Source organism: Callionymus lyra, chromosome 8 (assembly GCF_982586985.1).
Source record: "Callionymus lyra chromosome 8, fCalLyr1.hap1.1, whole genome shotgun sequence".
NCBI classification, from domain to species: domain Eukaryota; kingdom Metazoa; phylum Chordata; class Actinopteri; order Syngnathiformes; family Callionymidae; genus Callionymus; species Callionymus lyra.
Window position 1 is genome coordinate 1,980,373 of NC_141825.1, and position 20,678 is coordinate 2,001,050.

At 43.4% G+C, this 20,678-nt stretch overlaps 3 protein-coding genes across 6 annotated transcripts; 2 read left to right on the forward strand and 1 right to left on the reverse strand.

Annotated features, from left to right (window-relative positions):
• Window positions 1–299: 299 nt before the first annotated feature.
• Window positions 300–6,825, forward strand: prmt7 (protein arginine methyltransferase 7). Its single transcript, XM_087797680.1, has 17 exons — window positions 300–489; window positions 647–683; window positions 1,420–1,569; window positions 1,722–1,830; window positions 2,007–2,119; window positions 3,448–3,677; window positions 3,781–3,961; window positions 4,029–4,156; window positions 4,284–4,404; window positions 4,509–4,592; window positions 4,658–4,705; window positions 4,769–4,852; window positions 4,922–5,083; window positions 5,187–5,261; window positions 5,328–5,488; window positions 5,802–5,898; window positions 5,950–6,825. The coding sequence occupies exons 1-17, from the start codon at window positions 395–397 to the stop codon at window positions 6,106–6,108; spliced, it is 2,034 nt and encodes a 677-aa protein (XP_087653806.1). The 5' UTR covers window positions 300–394; the 3' UTR covers window positions 6,109–6,825.
• ciapin1 (cytokine induced apoptosis inhibitor 1) lies at window positions 6,684–10,753 on the reverse strand. 4 transcript variants are annotated; one of them, XM_087797682.1, is made up of 9 exons: window positions 10,648–10,753; window positions 9,799–9,963; window positions 9,594–9,737; window positions 9,451–9,530; window positions 8,671–8,830; window positions 8,536–8,609; window positions 8,360–8,478; window positions 8,209–8,290; window positions 6,684–7,305 (listed from the first exon to the last, which is right to left on the reverse strand). In XM_087797682.1, the coding sequence occupies exons 2-9, from the start codon at window positions 9,959–9,961 to the stop codon at window positions 7,195–7,197; spliced, it is 933 nt and encodes a 310-aa protein (XP_087653808.1). In that variant the 5' UTR covers window positions 9,962–9,963; window positions 10,648–10,753; the 3' UTR covers window positions 6,684–7,194. The 4 variants fall into 4 exon arrangements, with proteins under 4 accessions (XP_087653808.1, XP_087653807.1, XP_087653809.1 ...); XM_087797681.1 differs by having other exon boundaries at window positions 9,799–9,970; window positions 10,652–10,730; XM_087797683.1 differs by having other exon boundaries at window positions 9,799–9,967; window positions 10,648–10,675.
• A 1,142-nt stretch (window positions 10,754–11,895) lies between these two features.
• On the forward strand, window positions 11,896–15,084 carry coq9 (coenzyme Q9 homolog (S. cerevisiae)). Its single transcript, XM_087797084.1, has 9 exons — window positions 11,896–12,017; window positions 12,748–12,931; window positions 12,998–13,124; window positions 13,313–13,455; window positions 13,536–13,620; window positions 13,769–13,873; window positions 14,452–14,607; window positions 14,701–14,754; window positions 14,875–15,084. The coding sequence occupies exons 1-9, from the start codon at window positions 11,960–11,962 to the stop codon at window positions 14,908–14,910; spliced, it is 948 nt and encodes a 315-aa protein (XP_087653210.1). The 5' UTR covers window positions 11,896–11,959; the 3' UTR covers window positions 14,911–15,084.
• The last annotated feature ends 5,594 nt before the right edge of the window (window positions 15,085–20,678 follow it).

A 20,678-nucleotide genomic window follows, 5' to 3' on the forward strand; every position in this document is an offset into this window, starting at 1 on the left:
TTCACTTCATACAATTGAACTTCAGCCATGAACCTCACTGTACGCCATAAAGTACCCACATCTTAAAATGTTCGTGTAGTGACCATGGCTCAGTATATACTTTTCTAATATCTTCCAAACACCTTCTTTTTTCGTGATTGTAACGTTGTGATTGTAGTTGAAAACATGTTAAGTTAACATTTGTAAATACTGTGTCATTACAGGATTAATACAATTACAGTATTATTGTCGTTTGGGGAAAGCGTGTACGCGACGCTTAATTATGACGTCATTGCAAACATGTCTGCCTCCTTCTCGGCAATGCTTCTCTAAGCATCTACTGTAATTCACTGAATGAGCTTTCCTGATCTTGGGTCTAAAAGGTAGATATTTGGACAGCACAGTGTTGGCAGCTATGAAGACCTTCTGTGGGCGAGCCAACCCGACCACCGGAGCTCTGGAGTGGGTTGAGGAGAGCGAGGAGTACGACTACCACCAGGAGATAGCCAGGTTAGCAAGTAGCTAGCAACTGTTTTAAAACACTATAATGTGTAAACTTCAGTTAAATCAGCTTAGTTGGAGGTTTATTTACCCATTAAATCAGTTTTATATAGCGACCAGAACACGTGTGCAAACATGTTTTGTATTTAAACGTATGTTTGTGTAGGTCCTGCTATGCTGACATGCTGCACGACCACGACAGGGTGAGTGATATCAGAAGAAGTTATCAAACTAGCCTATTTTTGTACAACTGTCAATCTTTTACAAATGATGAAATAGTAGAATAAAAGTACAATTGTAAATTAGGGCATGAGTAGCTATTGAAATAACAACAATAAAACATTTTAGAGCTTTAACTCTTAATTTGTTTGCGTCCAAGAGGAGTGTCAACAGAGTGTCTGTGGTTGGCATGAAGCTGGACTCACTGGTGACAGTTGCTGAGAGGAGATCACTGGACAAACTACTGTCCATCATTGATGATGACAGTGATCCTCTGAACACTGTCATCAGTGAGCAGAGAAGCAGATGGAGCATGAACATCCAAGATGTGACGCTAATAGACTCAAGGACTCATTCATTCGTCGTGCTATTAGGCTGTTTAATTCTGAGTTTGGGGGCAGGATTGGAGCGAAAAGATGATGATAGTCCATGTTAATCTTTGTATCCTTTGTCTTTGTTATTTTTATTTGATCTATTTTCTTTATCTTTAGACTTAGATTGTGTAATCTTGCACTTTCCTTTTATTGCACTGTTCTTGTTCTCGTTTTTTATGAATCTATCATCTGTGTTGCTGTGTGCTGGCTGGAAAAACAATTTCGAGAAGGAGACCTTCAGAGGGATCAAATACGTTTTATCTATCTATCTAAAAACATGTGTAGAAATATTATATCACAGGAGTCAGATGATGGAATTGATCATTGTCTTCCTCTAACACAACAGAACCAGAAATACTACCAGGGGATCCGGGCAGCTGTGGCTCGGGTCAAGGCTCGTCAGGAGAAAGTTGTCATCTTGGACATTGGGACTGGAACAGGTCTGCTGTCCATGATGGCTATCAGTGCAGGAGCAGACTTTTGCTACGCTGTGGAGGTGTGCATGAGAATTTGAGTGAAGATTTCACTGATCAATCTTCAACATTTCCACTAAACCAGAAATTACTAATTAAATGATATACAAACTACATGAGGCCAACAAAGACGACTTAAAATGTGTCATAGTTAAGCGGTGTCCTCAATGTTCAGGTGTTCAAGCCGATGGCAGAAGCTGCTCAGTGTATTGTGAAAAAAAACGGCTTTGCTGACAAGATCAAGATCATCAACAAACACTCAACAGATGTCACAGTTGGACCAGGTCAGGATCAAATGTCACAAGAATTGTAATGATTTATTTATTTTTATTCAATGTGATCATCATCCTGGTCAGGGTGAACATCAATCCTGAGGACCTTTTAGAGGCCCTTTTTCGGATTTTATATGGCTCGAAGCCTCTTAATAACATGATTAACACTGTCTTCTTGTGTCACTTAGATGGAGACATGCAGACCAAGGCCAACATCTTGATCACAGAGCTGTTCGACACAGAACTGATTGGAGAAGGAGCTTTGCCGAGTTATGAACATGCACACCAGAACCTGGTCCAGGTAAGGGCTGAACAATATGAACAATATTGCAATAATGTAAAGGGTCAGTTCATCAGAAATTCAGAGTAATCCATTCCTTTTTTTAGTTATAGGAAAAAAAGAAAGTCCATTTTAATGTAGAGACTCATACTCAGTTGTAAGTAAGTAATTTATATTTGCAAGGCGCTTAAACAATCAAATATTACCCAATAAAATATATACTTAAAATGTCAAGACAACACAGACCAACACAGGAGTCTCAGAAAATCAATGAAAAGCCTGCACGGATAAAAATGTCTTGATGTTTCTTGAAGGAGTCACTCTTTATTGTCCTCCAGAATAACGCACTAATAATATCCAAATACCCCTTTTTTAAACGTTGCTTTTGTCCGTCTGTCATCTCTGAGTTCATCTCCTGTTATACATAATAATATAGTGCAAAGTACAATGTATGATGTTTGAACAGGCCACAGCTGCTTAATTCAATCGATAAACAGATTCTCTAGACAACCAAACTCCAGTAGCTTTCCACAACCACCACATAGGACGGCCATCTTAGAAGACAAGTGTTTAGAATCACTGACCAATCCAACATGCACAAATTACTAGAGGCGGTTACCTGAATATTCATACTATAAACATCCGCCATTTTGTGAGATCTTTGCGTTCAGGCATTTGAAGACGTCTGCGATAGATCTCTCTGCTTGCTAGCACCTGTGTTCACATAAGTGTGTCTCCGTCTTTTTCATATTTCACTAAACAAGCATTTTCTGTTAAACTCATTCATGCGTCTGTCCTTCTTTTCCACCACCACATTTTCGAGACTGGGGAGGGGCCGGTTCCTCGGAACAGAAACCCTAACACACTCATCATGACTGTTTTGAAGTTATTACTTTATAAAGTTCTCCCCTGTCGGGAAACAAGAGGTTATGAGAGCAGAGTCCATTATAATGTAATAATAACGCCTTCCCAGCCAACTGTAATCATGCTTTGTATAAATGGATCCCTTGGAGGCAGATACAAAGTGGTTGTGGTTATGGAAAACAAGATTCATCTCCAGAAAAACAAAGGGTTTTTAGTGGGCAGGGATCATGCACACTTCGTTATGTAAATATTTAAATTAAAAGAGAGTTTTGTGCAAAAGAAACATACTGATAAGTACAATAGTGGTCCAAGATCAATTTAAGAGATATTTACATATTGTTTAGACAATTAAGTAACTTATATTATTGTAAGGTTTCCTTGCACTTATAAATGATTTCCAAAAGATGGTAAAGTTTAACTGTTGTCTCCTGAAAGCAAAGGAAGAAAATCTTGAAACCCTTATCTGGACATCCTGTCCTCTGCAGGAGGGCTGCGAGGCCGTCCCTCACCGAGCCACTGTCTATGCCCAACTGGTGGAGTCAGAGCTGCTGTGGAGTTGGGCTCAGTTGCAGCCCCTGGAGGTGGAAGGGACCAAACTTGTACCAGCGCCTGAAGTTGGACGCTGCAGTGGCGCTCACGCCGTCTGTGACATCCAGTTGAGTCAAGTCTCGCCCAAAAACTTCACCTCGCTGGGACCTCTCTGCACCATGTTCAGGTATGGTTTGTTCTGTGCACCATAACATTACAACCACCTGCCTTTAAAAAGCGTTTGGAGAGTGGTCATTTGTTTTGTCTGAGGGTCTCCTGCCTCCTCTCAGTGTGGACTTCAGTCGGCTTGTCAGCAGTGCCCCTCAGGCCCACTCCTCCAGGTTCCTTGCCCAGTCTGATGGTCGTGCTCATGTGGTTCTCTCTTGGTGGGACCTAGACATGGACCCTGATGGGACCATTGTGTGCACTATGGCTCCTAGTTGGACCTACCCGCAGGACAACAAAACTCCAGTAAGTCATTGCCTGCTTGTGAGATTGTTGTTCTGCTCTCTGATATGTGTGTGCATGTGTGTGTCAGTGGAGAGATCACTGGATGCAGAGCGTCTACTTCCTGCCTAGGGAGACCCTGGTCACACAAGGGGACCAGCTGAGTCTGACCGTCTGCCATGATGACTACAGTCTATGGTTTAGCCTGCAGTCTGATGGGTACGGTCACAACACAGAACATGATGAATATTGGTCATAGCTAAACACGTGTGTTTACATTTGTGACCCATGACTTCTGGAGTTGTCAATCCAGACTCTTTGACAAAACCAGCTCGTTCTTACACAGAGAGTCTCCCCCAAATCGGCCTGCCTGCACCTGCCAGGCTCACCTAGTCTGGACTCGACCACGCTTTGGAGAACTGAACGACAAACAGCGAACAGAGAGCTACGTCAGCGCCTTAAAGAGTGTGAGTGTACCCGACTTATGCAAGCTCATTCTCTTACTCACACTCCTGACTCACTCTACCTCATTCACTCTCTCACACTCATGCTATTCTTTTGTCCCCTTCAGGTCGTGAGAGACGACAGCGTGTGTTTCAGCATCAGTGATGGATGTCTTCTCCCTGTGTTTGCTCACATACTTGGGGCTAAGAAGGTTTTTCCTTGCTCTTACCTTCAATGACATAACTGCTGTAACACTAATGGTTGTTCTATTTCTAGGTGTTCAGTCTTGAGACCGCCAGGATGTCCAGACAGGTGGTGGAGCAGGTAAGCCGGTGGTCTTCAACTCGTAGTAGCCGTAGTCAAAGATCTGATGTTTGTCCTCTGTAGGTGCTGGAGGCGAACTCCATGAAGGGCGCAGTGAAGTTTCTGGAGGTCAGACCTGAGACTACGGATGACCTGGAAGGAGAGCAGGTAAGCCCTGAGTGAAGGTGCTGATCTGTAGAAAAAGAATCCAACTCGTACTTGTCACTATTGTGATAGATCTCTGTCCTCATGGGGGAGCCCTACTTCAGCACCTGCCTGCTGCCCTGGCACTGTCTCTTCTTCTGGTACTGTCGGACTGCCCTGGCAGGATTGATGCGGCCAGATGCCACCATTCTTCCACATTCTGCTGCCCTACACATGGTGGCCGTAGAGTTTCAGGTCAGTGTGTCTTTCAGGTCTTTTGAAGTTTGTGCATCCACGTTAGAACTTCACTTAATCCAGAAGGCGTGACAGAAAGAGAGTGATCAAGTGTTGGTTCCAGGACCTGTGGAGGATCAGAGCCCCCTGTGGGACCTGTGCGGGCTTTGATGTTCAACCCATGGATGAGATGGTCCAGGTAGACCTAAACAAACATGGCAGAAGAGTCCCTGAAGTGTAATCCTCTCATCTCCTCATTCTTCAGAAGTCCCTGGACTTCCGCGAGTCCCGGGAGGCAGAACCTCATCCACTGTGGGAATATCCGTGTCGAGCCCTGACGCGTTCCGCCGCTGTTATGACCTTTGACTTCACCACGTGTGTCCCCCAGGATCCAATCACTAGTCACGGGTCGCTGCCCTTTAACAGGTAAGAACGGCATATGACGCCCTACATTATGAATGTTAGCAGGTGAGCAGGGTTTGAAGGGTGAGAGGGCAAATGTGGGGTGTAAAAATTAGAGAGGGTTCAGATTACGAGAACAAGAGGGCCAGAACGAGTAAAAACACTTTTTTTAGTTGGGAGTAAAAGAAAAGATTGCATGGTGAGAGTGAATGAGTAAGAGACATCAAGGCATAATACTAAGTCACTATCCCTGATGTCTTTGTTCTTCCCTGATGAAATTCTCATTCTCTCATCCTCTGGTGGTTCTTGTGTTGACTCCTTAATCTGACTGTTGCAGGAGCGGTCGTTGTCATGGTGTGGCTCTGTGGTTGGACTTCCAGCTGACCCCTGATATTGCCGTCAGTGGCGGTCTTACTGAACCCATCAGTGATGAGGTGAGTACACACTTTTTATCCTCCATCCTTTGCTAACTTCCGGTTCCGCAGGGCCGGTGCACCTGGACCCGACACAGGAAACAGGGCGTGTACTTCTTCCCATCTGGCTGGGATGTGTCGGTCGACAGTAGGAGGTCTGTGGGCTATAGCTTCACCTTTGACCCCAGCTCAGGAGACCTCAGTATGGACTTCAGTCAGGAGGCTCAGTGAGTCAAATAACCTGGAGGCCTGTTTTCTCATGAGACATTAAAAAGGGTAAGAAATGAGAGAGCAGCGTGTCAAGGGAGAACACGAGTTAGATTGTGATCAGCTGAAGGACGAGAGAGTGAGTGACCGAGCAAGTGCTAAACTAAATGCACTTATGACTTCATCTTGCAGAACCACCTTAACCGGACCGTGACTCGGGACCCAACTGGGTCAGAACAATCACAGTCTTATTTTTGTTGCCATGACGATACACTCACTGAATTAACTCTGGATTAAATGTCCACAACAGCTGAAGCAGCAAACTTGTTGAGTTCCGGTTACATTTCCCAGTCCATGGTTGCAACTTGACAAACTTGATCACCACTTTGGTGGTTCAGATGAACACCTACAGAAGTCCTGCTGAAGAGGTGTAATGGAACAAGTGGTTTGTCGTCTCCAGATTTTAATTGGATTAGACTAAATTGTCACCACTGTCATGTGAACAATGTTTAATATTAAACTGCATTTATATCTAAAATGAAGAACTACTTACTTGCATTCACTTTTGATTTTGCATTGAAAAGGTCCCATTTAAACACTTCTTATGCAGATTTTTTTATTACTATTTTGAAACGTGATGTTTACACCCAATGTTGAAATCAGGAAATGGTGATCCACATGCGCATACTGAGCAGTCAATTCGTAAATAAATCTGATGAATGAATAAAAGCCTGAAATAAACTCTTATTTTGTGACATCTATCTGCGACTATTCTGTGTGACAACTATTTGCACAATGATCACTTCAAAGTTTATTTGGTAGATTTAATGCTGCTGCCATGTTGCACTGCTTTTTCCTCACGTTATGCTAGCACTGAATAGTCTGCTTGTGTCCGAAGTAAGGTTTCCTCAGTGCAACTTAAAAAAACTTAAAACTTCTAAAATGGCCATTTCAAACAAAACAAATTCTGCGTCTGAGGTGAACAAAAAGACAGATGTTTTTTACTGTTCTTCATCTTTGCATACTAAAAACATGTCAGAATCGCAGCAGTCTTAAAAGGTCAGACTTGTGGTGCTGAAGTAAGCAGGAATGTGAGCCGTCTTTCAGAATTCACAGGTCCGTCAGAGTTTTGCTCTCGAGCAAGATCTTCTCTCCCGGTTTGAACGCCGGCATCCCAGAGTACGGACAGCTGGCACACCGGAATGCATCGCCGAGGTAACACTGCAGCAACATGAGACGAAAGAGTTAACACTTTTTCCTTGATTTTCATTTTATTCATTTATTTTCTTTTTTACGTTAAAATGGTAAGTTCACCCAAAATTAAAAAATAACTTGTTTCCTACTCACTTTCATGTCGACTAAGGGTTGTAATTATTTTCAGAGTAATCCGTTCTTTTTTAGAATTGAAAAATGTAAAACTGTTTAAATGTAGCGGCTGATGCTCAGTTGTCTTCAGCTTCCTTCAAAATTCCATTCAAATACCTCTGTTGTGCTGTTCTGTAATGTTCATGTTTAAGCACTTGTTTAGTCGGCGCTGCTAGGCAACCACCCGAAACCATGCATAGTCACTTGCAATGTTTTTAAACGAGGAAAGACACAAGGCAGGAGCTGAGTGACTGTATATTTTAAGTTTGTTTGTAGTGGAAGTTATCAGACTTATTTAAGCTTTTCTGAACAATTCCTCATGTTAAGGCTTCAATACAAGAAGGACATTACAGACGAGCATCATGAGGCATTTCGATGTTTTGGGGTGCGTCTTTTTGGATGACACGCCTGAATTCTAGTCTGCATAAAATGGATATACATATTGCCTGTAACTTGAAAAGGTAATAGATAACTAGGGAAATAATCCCAACAGTAATTAGTCATGGAGTCTTTTTTCCTGACTTCAATAAAACAATTCAGCCAATTTAGGATTTGTCATTGGTGCAGATGGAGATTCAGCACAAACTTCCCAACTTCTTTGTTTCTATTGTTTGTGTTGTGTAAGAAGTTCCACAAAACAACTGCCAGTTGCAGTCCCCCTGTCCTAATGGGCAATCAGAATGGTCTTTGGGTCATGTGACCAAACCTGTACCATGATGGAAACAGGTTCTAAGGTGACGTTATTGAGCTTGAACTCACACTTCCACAGGCAGACTTCGGCAGATTGAGCTTTGGGCCTCCTTTACCCTCCTGCTCCAACTCCTCAGCGAGACCACACGAGCTGCAAGGAATCCGGAGTTATTCCCAAGTGAATGAAACCAGTCAACAGCAGTACTGGGTCTGCTCTCACCAGTTCTTGCAGGCTTTCTTTTTGCCAGCTCCAGGACCACAGGTGGGGGCTTTCAAAGATCCCGGGTCAGGTTTTTTAAGGTCCTCCTCGCCCAGCAGGGCATCAGAGTTTATTAAGTCCTGCCGAGACGTCACAGTAAACAAACCAAAATCTACTTTCTCCTTGTCCTGACTCACCGCCTCGTCATCGTTCATGTCCGCCGCCGACAGTGTCCACATCTTGACAGTGTTTGAGTCCAGAGCGGGTTTCTCTGTTGAAAACAACTGAGAACATAAGCTTCCTGACTTAAGACGTTAAGCAAACAGCCTGACCTGTCTGAGAAATCTTCTTCCCAAAAGGCAGCTTCAGCCGACTAGACGATCCCACTTCGAAGTTGGGTTTGGACGCCGACATTCGGACTTTGGACAAGTTGCCACCCTGGTACCCAGTGAGCGAGCTCAGAGCTTCTGGACTCAACTCAGACTTACTGTCCTGCAAATAACAGTTCTGTTAGTGGTGGTGCTCGTGGGTCATAATTGCGGTTAAACGATGAATTGCATTTGCAATTAAATCTCGATTAGGATGAGTATGAGAAGAACAGAGTTAACAAGCACTACGCTTTAACCTGTTGCAGCTTGTCAAAAACTGACACTGGAAATAATAAGTAGTGGAGATCTTAACATGAATAATCTGATGATGGCCGCACAGCTGAGTGAAAGGAGCAGACCCAGCAGTGTTTGGGGCAACATTAGGACACATCATCGGTACGTAATTTAATTAACTATGTATGGCTGACTTACGTCAAAGTTCAATGCTGTTCGCAATAATGTTATCTGAACATAAGTTTGTCATTTATTAATAAATGTTAAATACAAACCTTTACACCAAACTTTTAGAAAGCTTTAGCAGTGAATGTTTACAAGGCTGCAAGATTTATATTGTGTTTCTTTACAACTGTAATTGAAATAATAAATAAATGGTCTCCATTTTACCCAACTAATGCTTAATTTGCATAGCAAAAATGGTTGCATATTAAATTGCAAACAAAATATTGAGGAATATATATGCAATTGGACATCATAAAATCGTCCATTGTCATAAACATCTCTCACCTGTATTACTGACATGAAGCCGTAGAGCTTCAGAGCTGATGTTAGACCATTCGTGGTCCGAACTCTTTGGCCCTCTGTTCCTGTATTGGTAAGAAACAAAAACTTGTGTTTAATTGTTCAGACCAAATGAGTTCAACTCTCACCTGTGACGGGCTCTTCCAGCACCAGCTTCCCTCCAGGCCGCAGAACTCGGGCAAGTTCTTCCAGATTCTCCGGGCTGTGGATGATGGAGCTGTTGGTCAGCAGGCCGGACAACACAAGGTGGAAGGAGGAAGCAGGTAGAGAGGCTGCGGAAAATACCTTGTTAATTAGTGTTTAAGCGACAACGGTGCACATCTAAACACTTACACAGCTGCAGGCGCTCCAGATTCTCCACTGACACACTCCCCTCAGAACCAACAACAGACATCAGGTCTTCAACAAACTGTTTCACGGCTGCTGGGGAGGACGGCTGAGACCACACCAGTAAAACCTGGTCCCCAGGCCGGACGCCAACACTCTCCATGGTCATTGCTGCCTGCTGGATGAGAATCAGAGTGTTTATGGTGTGGGTAGGTAATCACAGATTGTTAGAGATTTATGCAATAGAGTAGTATGTATAGATACATATTTATATTTTAATAAGCATGTATAATTTCCTTTATGAATAAGAGTCGATCTAGGTTTTACATTTAACAAAAAAATGTCACAAGGATTAAGTTGCAAGACCACATATGCCTTACTTCTTCCTACTCCCTCTGGTGAAAGTTAATCTTCTTATATACTTCTTATGTCTTTGTCTCGTTATTGTATTGTTAACCAAACACGTGTGTGTGTGTGTGTGTGTGTGTATGTGTGTGTGAGAATATATATAAAATTCTCTAGACAAATAGTATCGTAATGCTATTTTAAACCCCACTATTCCTCCTATACCGAAACTAGTATTAAATGAGTCAATGCAAAGTCTTTGAATCGCAATAACTTTTAAAAATGTATTATTTATGGATTCGTTTTAAATGGTCGCACTTTAAAAGGGTCTTGAGTTGCACAAGAGAATCTTAGCTAAATGTTATGACGTAGGTACCGGTTTGACAAAGACAAACTCCTTACAAACGCAAACATTTGTGCTCAATCGAGGTCTACCAAACTTCTAATATTGTGACTATACATATTTTAACAAGGAGTGGGTTAGGTAAAATAGTAAACGCTTGGATAGACCTGCCTTATCTGTTTTCCGGTTGAGCGTATAGATCGAAATGCGTATTTCCGGTGAAACAGCACGCCTGCTTCTTCTGCTGTGATCGAGTTGAGTAGAGTAAGTGCTCATTACTACCACCCACTGGTCATTATGCTTTATTGACAGCATTTAACAACGAAAAAATATGTAAAATAGGTTAAAAATCAAAGAAAGACAGAAAAAAAAAATATATATATATATATATATTTGTTCATCGTTATTATTAGACGACGTTAAAGCATCTTAATAAGGAACAGAAAAAATAAAAATAAAATTAATGAATGAAATGACTACACTAGTTCCAGCCCCTATTTACTTTCTTTACCATTATACAACTATTTAGAATTAAGCTCAATTTATACTGGTGATTAAAGTTTAAGTTTAAGGTGAAATGCACTGAGCTCCAGAAAATGACAAGGAAAGAGGGTGTTTTTCAAGATGGTGGTCTAATCGTACACTTTTTGAAGTGTTTACCAAATTTTAGTCAACTTGAAAAATCAACATCTGGAAGTCACTCTTTTCTACATTAATTTACCTTAACCGAAAACCACTCTACTAGCATGTTTATTTATTTTCTAGTGGGGAAAAGACTTAGCAGTGGTACAGAACCGTGTTTCACCAGATTATGGAATGAATTAACAGTTGGCTGAAATACCAACACCTCTTAACAACAGAGCTGATGCAATTGAGAATAGAGAATAGATAGATAGAAATCACAGAACTAAATGAAAAGGTGACCTTTGATATTTTCCATATCTAGACAAATAACAAATTTAAGATTGTAATTTTAGATGTCATTCCAAATAAGGAGTAATACAGCACTGGAGTATATAATTGCCCCTTCTGCAATATAAAGGTGCAAGTTTCACATTGAAAATAATATGAAGGACATTCTGCTTTGAGGCACAAAGTTAAAAAAAAGTGTGTTTGTTTATTACCTAACAAAGTTATGAAGGATGATAAATGACATAATTATCATTACATTAATAAACGTATAAATGTATAAATACATAACTAAATCTATAAATACATAAATAAATATAAAAGTGTCAAAATAAATAAATTGATATGTGTGTGATTATTTTTTAAATCAATATTGATCATAAAATGCGCAAGCCAAAAATGAAAAACAAACCAGTCCAACCATCCAGTCATACGAGACTTACGATATACTGACATGAACGTGGCCCCTGAGAAAATGTAATTGTCCAGGAGGTTGAGAGTCCAACTCCGCCCCATCTCGAGGGTGACCTCTGGTGGTGCGTTGCTGCAGCTGCAGGAGCGTCAGCGGAGATGGCGGCGCTGCTGAGAGTTGTGCGGGTCGGAAGGGCACTCCGTGGGCTGTCTACCGGTAACACCGATTAACCAGTCGCTTGCAGTCCGGTTAATTCCCAGAAATGTAGAATCGCATGTTCAATTTCAGCTGTTTTTAAGAGGATGTCAATGCTAGCTCGGATTAGCTTCCCGGCTAGTCAGAGGTGATCATGAAGGACAGCTTGTTGACTCGTCCTGGGAATACATTACTACAATTAGACGAAAATACAAAATGATTTAAAGCTGTGTTTATTCAGTTCAATTCTGAAACTGTGCTCTATGATATACAATAACATGCTCCTTATGTAACTTGTGCAATACAGCTAAATTTAGCTTTGTTTTGCTTTTTCTGTAGCATGTTTTTTAAACTTTAAATCATTTTTGAATAACAGAGACCCTTATTTTTACAATCGTACTGCTATTTTCTACTTCTTTATTTAAATAAAGGTTCCTTTGTTTGTGAGTTTCGGTGATTATATGCCCGTTGTAATCCTGAGAACACCACGTCTTTTTATTTTAGTGCTCCCCCAACATTTGGTCATGAATCTAGAGATGGGAAGAAATTATAATCGGAGAATTTAACCCTATGGCTCAGTTTTTTTCCCCTGCACATGCCAAGTAGTTGAAAAATATTCTCATATCTAATTTCAATGAGGTTAGAATTTAGGAATTAGGAAATGCAGCTTCCATCATGTTTATGATAAATAATGATTGAACACTTGGAGGGGTTGATCCTCATCGTACAATTGTTGTGATAAATCTTCCAGTGGCAGTCAAGCCGGCGTCACCACACAGCAGCGACCAGGCGCGAGCGTTCCACTTTGCGCCTGTTAGGCTCCAGGACGATTCCAAACAGTCCTCATCATCCAGCATTCACCATGAGCACTACCATGCTCACGACATCGACAAGGACCAGGAAGCGGCGGACAGAACCACAAGTCAGAACACCAGGTCAGCTCACACCGACCGTCCAGTGTTGATGTCACCTCAGCTTGATAATCCATTTTAATGGTACAGCTACGAGGACCAGAGTGGCGAGGAGTATGAGACCGAGGAGCAGCTGCAGGAACGGATCTTGATGGCTGCTCTGGATTTTGTGCCACAGCACGGCTGGACAGTGGAAGCCATCGCAGCAGGAGCTGAGGTGAGGTGGACTGGTCCAGGTACATAGTGGGTCAGTCTGTTGCCAGCTGATGATGTCACAGAAATTATGATATAAACTAGTGTGTGTGTATTATGATGTTATAAAAATCTGATTAAATCCTTGGTTGATTCTAGATCCGTTCTTACTGTGGCATTTTAAATGTGCAAATTTCAAATTTTTGGTTTCAGACTCTCGGACTGTCGTCTGCCTCCACTGGGATGTTCAACAACGGGGCAGGAGACTTGGTCCTGCACTTCGTGTCTCACTGTAACACAGAACTGACCAAGATTCTGGCTGAACAACACAAGCAGGTGCAGCTGGGACAGGCAGAGTGAGTCGATGATGTCTGATGCTGAACAAGATGAACTTTCATACTGACCTCTTGATCGCACATTTGTACTTGTGTTGTAGAAAAAAGAAAACATCTGAATTCCTCAGAGACGCTATAGAGACTCGACTGAGGATGTATGCTCCCTACATCAACACGTGGCCGCAGGTATGGAGAATGATTATTTTCATCATCATCTACATTATTCACCATCATATTCATTATTATAGTCCTTGTTGTCTTGATATCCTTAATCAAATCCTTCTTCACTGTCATCATCAGTTTCTAATGTGTGTGTTTGTGTATGTGTGTTCAGGCCATTAGCATCCTGATGCTCCCTCCCAACATCCCTGACAGCCTCAAGCACCTCTCCACCCTGGTGGACGACTTGTGGTACTACGCTGGAGACCGGTCCACAGATGTGAGTGGATCTTATCGACCCCGAACCCCTTTGTCCTCGGCCCACACCTTCCTGTCTCCTTTCCATCATCACCCCCACAACCCCAGGCCCGCCTCCTCCAAGGTTACTCCCCGAGTGTGATATACCTCAACACATCTTTAACCTGAACCACTCCAACAATTTCAGCACCAAGAAGTCTGTTTTCGTGTGGATGTCAAATTGTTTAAACGTTCAAACAACAGTTTTAAAACATCAAGTGGATGTTTCAACTTCACTAAATGTCAAGAAGTCTAAAAAAACTGATCAAAACGAATAATTTTCGTCATATTTGACATTATTTTCTATAATACGCTTCCCTGTACTTTTATGTTTCAGTTGTTGTTGACAGGTTGGTGTTTGAGGCTGCTTTGGTAGCAGCTGGTGAAGCAACACTGAACAACTGGTCTTCCATCTCAAATTAAAATCACTTTAATGTCACTTAAATATTTATGCTCTCACTCCCTCTCATTGAACTCATGGCTGAAGCTTTGATGCATAGTTTTCATATTTTCTTTTCAAGATGTTGTTAAAATCCCTCTTTTTCTCTGTGTGGTCTGCAGATGAACTGGTATACCAAGCGAGCGGCGCTAACAGGCATCTACAACACAACAGAGCTCGTCATGATCCAGGATTCTTCTCCAGACTTTCAAGACACATGGAACTTCCTGGAAAATCGTATCCAGGATGTGGTTAACATGGCAACGACGGCCAAGCAGGTAGGGAGCAGACACAACTGTTACAAAGCTAAAGTTAATGAGATGATCAGCTGATGGATTCAAACTATTCAGCGCCTGTGTTCCGTCTCACAGGTTCAGTTGACCGGTGAAGCTATGGTGCAGGGGCTGGCAGGAGCAGCTGTAACTGTGAGTCCACTCTTCAGTGTTGGCTAGTAACATTAGAAACACCTACACGGCATCATCTTCCATGTTGCTCATGACTTTCTTCATCAGTCAGGAAATGTACAATTGATTCTGTGTTTGCAGCTGAAGAACCTCACTGGACTGAACCAGAGACGATGATTATGGGACCTGGGACTTTTGTCAAAAGCTTGACATCAAGCATCAACCCCCTCCCGATCAGATCCATAAATCAGTTCATATCTTGAGTGTTCATCTTGGACACTGAAGCTGTTGAAATGCTGTCTGAAATAATTATACTGAAATATCTGTCCAATAAATCTATTTAGTGATTAACATTTTGTTGTTATTAATTTTTCAAACTTTTTTTTTTTACTAAATGCATGGGTTTTCTAGCTCTGACATTTCACACAAATACTTACAACCATTCACACATTCATACTTGCCGTCAATTTCAAAAGTTGCCAATTTGTATGTTTTTGGACGGTCGGCGGAAACCACCACCAAAATGCCCAACGCAACATGGGTTGAACATACAAACTCCACACAGAAAGTTGCCTCCTCTTCTGTAACCAGATTTCCCTTAATAAAATCTGCACACTTTGCGAAATGTAAAAGTAAGGGGGACCCAAAGTTCACCTTTAATGGAAATAAGGTCTCTTGAAGCAGCTGACAGGAACTGACAGGCCAAGCGAGCTGCTACTTCGGCATTAGCTAAGGGAAACACCCAGGCATTGGAGGAGTTTGAGGAGAACATGGAGAACGACTTCCGTACAGCTTCAAAAAGGTTCATTAGGCGTCTCAGGAGGTGGGAGGCAGTGCACTTTTGACACCAATTACAGTGGCAATGGTTGGCTGCTGACCTCTTCTCGGGACGTTGGACCAAAAGGCCCTTTACAAATTACTATTACCTACCTACCAACCTACCATGTTTTCCAGGAAGGAAACAGTTTGGTCAACCGCTCCGTGTTCCTGGGGAGTGTTCGCCTGAGTGTCCTGCAGCCTTTCGTTTTCCCGTTGCGCGCAGTCAGTCTTCAGACGGTTTCTCCGGTGCCGATGCATCATTGTTTTTCAAAAGTCTTTCGTGCCCACGGAGCTCGCTATAGCTCGTTTTGTTTTTGTTCGCCATGACGCTCACTGGTCGCCCCTTCAGGCCCCATATGATGGCCCATTTCCGGTGATTGAAACGGGTCCGAAATGTTTTGTACAGGAGGTGGATGGGCGTAGAGAACTGGTGTCTGTGGACCGACTAAAACCAGCCTGTTTTGTGGCGGGTACATGGGAGTGTGTCCTCTCACCCAGTGGATCATGGGTAGTCTGGCAAGAGAGTATAAATATCCGTGCTCCATTACGCATGCTCTCTCTGATCCAAGACTTCTGAATAAACAGTTCACTCAACAAACATCTCGTTCCTGCATCCTGCCACAGTACCTTTTTTTTTAACAGAACCAGCATTGTAAAGAGAGTCAGCCTCACCACATATGAGCCAATTCTAAAACATGACATCGCTTGACAAAACTTCTTCAGCAGGTTTCGAAACCGCGACTCCAAAAGAGGAAACATCACATTAACTCACTGAGCTAAACAGACTGTAATGTTAACTTTACTTTAATCAATAATCTAGAATTAACACACATTTCAACTAATCACTTGATTAACTGATAATCTTTCATATTAAATTCGTATTAAATTATCATTGCCTTGCAGTAAAATCTATTCACTGTAACAACCCACATTCTTCAGTACAGGTCACGTAGACACTCACACTGAGAAAGACAAAACAAACCAGCTTGTCTCTGAGACCTAGGAAATATATCTGCGCAATTCAACTGATAAACAGATTCTCTCTAGAAGAAATCTACTGCGGTAACTTTCCACAACAAACACGTGAGACGGCCATCTTAGAAGTCAAGTGTTTAGAGTATCTGACCAATCATACATGCACAAATGACTAGAGGTGTTCACCTGAATATTCATACTATAAAGATCCACCATTTCGTTAGAAACTTTGCATCTGCGATATTCTCTGCTTGCTAAGCGTCCGTGATCACGTAAGTTTGTCTCTGACTTTTGCATAATTCACTAAACGAGCATCTTCTCTTAAACTCATTCCTGTGTATGTGTCTTTCTTACCAACACCACGTATCAAACTGGGGAGGGGGCGGTTCATCGGAACAAAACCCCAACAAGATGTTGAGGACAAACAATGTGACTATGATATTAATACATCATTCCTGTTTAAATCCTTTGACATTGGAATCTACTGATAAATCGTGAGATGTAGTGTAAGATGTTTAAACTCCAGACGTAAAAACAAAGTTGATACTTTGTCATGAAAATATCTAAACTGATGCGGCAGTGATGAGGTCACCTGATCGTTTATGCATGCAAGTATGATTAAGTAACTCGGTACTCGTTTGGTTTTGGCTGGTGTTTTTTAAAAATAATTTAAATTGAATTTGAATTGAAGAAAACACTCCTCAATGTCAGATTATTAGTTTAATGACAACGATGAAGTAGCCCTGCAGCAATACACACAACAACAGTATAAGCTTAATAATACAATGCCAATATTTTCATCTTGATAATAATATTATATTATTATATTTATTAAAACTGAGACTTACAGGGATTAACGTCCAACCACTGTCGTAAAACGAACTTTATAAACAAAGCTTCATCAGGGAACGCCAGTGGGGAGATGTCCAACATGGTATCTCAGGGCCCATCCACCGTCCGTGGGATGACTCCCTGAAGTGTCACAGGTTCTGGGTAGACAGGCAAGGGCTGGTGTTCCAGGGTTGGTGGTGGCAGCAACGATGTAGCCAGCTGCTCCCTGGTGTACGAGGAGGCTGGAGTGTATGCATGGAGGAATCGCCGATTACCCAGGGTCAGGCGTCCTGCCCCGTCGACCTTAATCCGGTACTGATCGTTACCCAGCGACTTGACTACCACACCTGACCTGTCCCACTTGCGAGGCCTTGGACCTTGCTGGTTCTGTATGTCCATCTTCTCACTAAGCGCTAATGGGCGGAGAGGCCTTGAGTGAGCTTTCAAAGATTCTGTGGTGTGTGATATCCAGGTCCAAAGGGCATCCTCCTTCGTCGCCCATGCCTGGCGCTAGAGTGGTCTCACATGTAGGTTCGAGAACTTCTCGAGTGTGTTAACGAAGGACAACAAGTCTCGAAGAGGTCGACCAAAGATGATCTACGCTGGTGAGAGGCTGCAGTCAGGGTCAGGTGTGTTTCGCAACCACAACATGGCGTGCAGGAAGCGGTCATTATCAAGACAGCCTGTCGGGCCAGTGTTGGACATCAGGAGGTGCTTAGCAGCCTTCACAGCAACTTCTGCCCTTCCATTTGACTGTGGGAAGCTGACAGAAGTCACACAATAGACGAAAGAAGTCCTCATTATGGCTTGCCTTGACCTCCGAGCCACCATCGCTTGAGAACTCCTCCGGTATGCCAAATGTGGCGATGAATGTGTGCAGGTGGCGAACCAGGCCGAATGAGCATCCTAGATCGGTGCTCGCTAAGGAGCTAGAAACCTCTACCCAGCCTGAGAGTCGGTTGCAACGGCCAGGTAGTGCAGGCCCCCGTAGTCAAGAAGTCAGCAAGCACCGCCTTGAATGGGGTTGATAGTGGCGATGACGGTAGGGGGGGCGTGGCTGCCTGTGATGAAGCATTGCGGTCACAGTCGGTACATCCGTGCCTGGTGGATTGGATGTCCTTCAGCCCAGGCCAGTAGACTATGGCACGAGCCTGCTGCTCCATTGTAGAAGTTCCTTGGTGGGTGGCATGAAGGTGGTAAAGGACCCTTTCTCTTAGCGACGGAGGGACCACAACACCGTAGTGAAAAAGTAGGACGCCGTCCTGCGCATAGACGGACTCGCAGACCTGTGACAGACCCATCAGAGCAGGGTCATTCATGTCAATCCTGCCTCTGTGTTCGATCAGGTGCAGAAGGTGGTATAGACATGCGTCCGCCGAAGTCTCCAAAATCACGGATGGAATTCATAAGTGCTGATTCTATGCCGTCGGGTGCACTTGGTGATTGGTTACTTTTGCCAGGCAAGTGCACAATGTTGATTGCCAACGGAGGGTAGCGTTCGATCACCAAAAGTCTTCACCAGGGGCTTATGGTCATTGACTACGACAAGGTTGTCACATCCCTGTGTGAAATACCGGGTGTGCTCCAAGCCCCATGCCACAGCCAGGGCCTCTCCTTCGATGGCTGCGTAGCTTTGCTCTGCCGAGGACAAGAAACGTGAACCAGCAAGGGCGATCCTCCATTCACCCGAGCAATAGTCCAGCACACCAGAGGTGCAATTACAATGTTATTGGAGTAGGAAGTAACCTATGCCGCCCCTGGACCAGTCTAGGCGGAGACAAGTGCGCATGTCGTAGATCTCCACGCCCACACGGATGGCCTCCTCCAATTCAGGGGACTATGAGAACTTACAGAGAGGGTTCAGGAACGGTTTGAATGGTGCAATCGTGTCAAGCAACTGGGCATAGTTGGCCACCTGGTTGACCAGGTTTAACCACCTTCTGATATCCGTCATAGAGTCTGGGGTGGGGAAATCACGGATGGCATCCAAGTACTTCGGAAGTGGTTAGATGATTCCTACACCCGGAAACAAGCAAAATCGACACACCTCTCCGCAAACTGAAACTTATCCGGGTTTAACTTGACGCCCGACTGGCCGACGCATGCCAGAAGGTCGATGGTTCTCCACCAGTGTTGCTCCAGGTCAGAGTCATAGTGGAAGGCATCAAAACGTCGGTTATAGCCATCCCCTGATAACAGGAAACGTTTCGGGGCCCTGGTGTATCGCCAGTGGCCAAAGGGCTGATGATCAGATTTACAGAGAGGCACGCTATGATAGCCGTTCCAGGCGCCCGTGACAGTTTTCCAGGTGTCCTTCGCCATGCGACGTGCAGGGTGGAACAGGGATTAGGTGGCGAAAGTCTCACGTCTCAATTGTTGAGCGGTGAGAGATCCACTGTCCTGTGGGGGGGACCATCATGTTTCTAAATGACTACCATACGATGGCACCATGTCACTGGCTCACCATATGGGACAGGTTAAATGACACCAAGTGCTTTATCACGGAGAAGGTCATCATAGACTGTCTGCTGCCAGTGCAGAGGCACAGTGGCCGCGGTGTGGCATGCTTTGGGTGTTGCTTCGGGGTTCAGATGTATCTCAATGGGAGGTCCTTCCATGCATGACAAAGCTTGATGAGGGCAAGTGTTTAATGTAGATGAGGCGTATCGCTCAAGTAGCCAATCCCTCATCCGGCCAATATTCTCTGGCGTGCAAGGAAAAGGCAATGCCACTGGTCGAGGCGGGGGGACTGTATGCAAGGGACATGAGCACTGGGTTTAATGGGGTTCCTCCAGGAACTTACAGCCTCCATCGGTGGACCTTGTAGCACCAACAAACAAGGGCCTGGATGGTGAGTCAAGAGAACCAGGGCTGTGCTCGTCTCTGGGTCCTCCTGCAAGCTGAGTCTGACTGGGCACAGGTTATCGTGCAATAACCCACATGCCAGGAACTCCTCCAGAGACCATAGGTCTGACTTTTTCCCAATGTCCACAATGGCGGATGATGGGTTCTGGTGGGCAAGTCCATGATTTGTCAGCAAGGCGATGGCAAGTGCTTTAGATACATCACCAGTCTTGAATGCGCAGTTTGGCACAGAGCATTGAATGACAACCATGGCTCCTTTATGAAGAAAACACTCCTCGATGTCAGATTATGAGTTTAATGACAACGATTAAGGAGCCCTACAGCAATACACAGAACAGTATAAACTTAATAATATAATGATAATATTATCATCATGACAATAATAATTATAATCAAATAATAAAACTGAGATTTACAGGGATTAACGCCCAACCAGCGTCATAAAACGAACTTTA

What these genes read in the sequence shown, in the direction of transcription:
- prmt7 (XM_087797680.1), top strand. Translation starts at nt 395, where the DNA reads ATGAAGACCTTCTGTGGGCGAGCCAACCCGACCACCGGAGCTCTGGAG. An exon ending in TTTAGCCTGCAGTCTGATGG is followed by an intron (nt 4,157 to 4,283) that starts GTACGGTCACAA and finishes GTTCTTACACAG; the next exon opens with AGAGTCTCCCCCAAATCGGC. An exon ending in ACATACTTGGGGCTAAGAAG is followed by an intron (nt 4,593 to 4,657) that starts GTTTTTCCTTGC and finishes TTCTATTTCTAG; the next exon opens with GTGTTCAGTCTTGAGACCGC.
- coq9 (XM_087797084.1), top strand. Translation starts at nt 11,960, where the DNA reads ATGGCGGCGCTGCTGAGAGTTGTGCGGGTCGGAAGGGCACTCCGTGGG. An exon ending in CCATCGCAGCAGGAGCTGAG is followed by an intron (nt 13,125 to 13,312) that starts GTGAGGTGGACT and finishes TTTTGGTTTCAG; the next exon opens with ACTCTCGGACTGTCGTCTGC. An exon ending in CTGGAGACCGGTCCACAGAT is followed by an intron (nt 13,874 to 14,451) that starts GTGAGTGGATCT and finishes TGTGGTCTGCAG; the next exon opens with ATGAACTGGTATACCAAGCG.
- ciapin1 (XM_087797682.1), bottom strand. Translation starts at nt 9,961, where the DNA reads ATGACCATGGAGAGTGTTGGCGTCCGGCCTGGGGACCAGGTTTTACTG. An exon ending in GCTGGAAGAGCCCGTCACAG is followed by an intron (nt 9,531 to 9,593) that starts GTGAGAGTTGAA and finishes TTACCAATACAG; the next exon opens with GAACAGAGGGCCAAAGAGTT. An exon ending in CGAAGTCTGCCTGTGGAAGT is followed by an intron (nt 7,306 to 8,208) that starts GTGAGTTCAAGC and finishes ATGTTGCTGCAG; the next exon opens with TGTTACCTCGGCGATGCATT.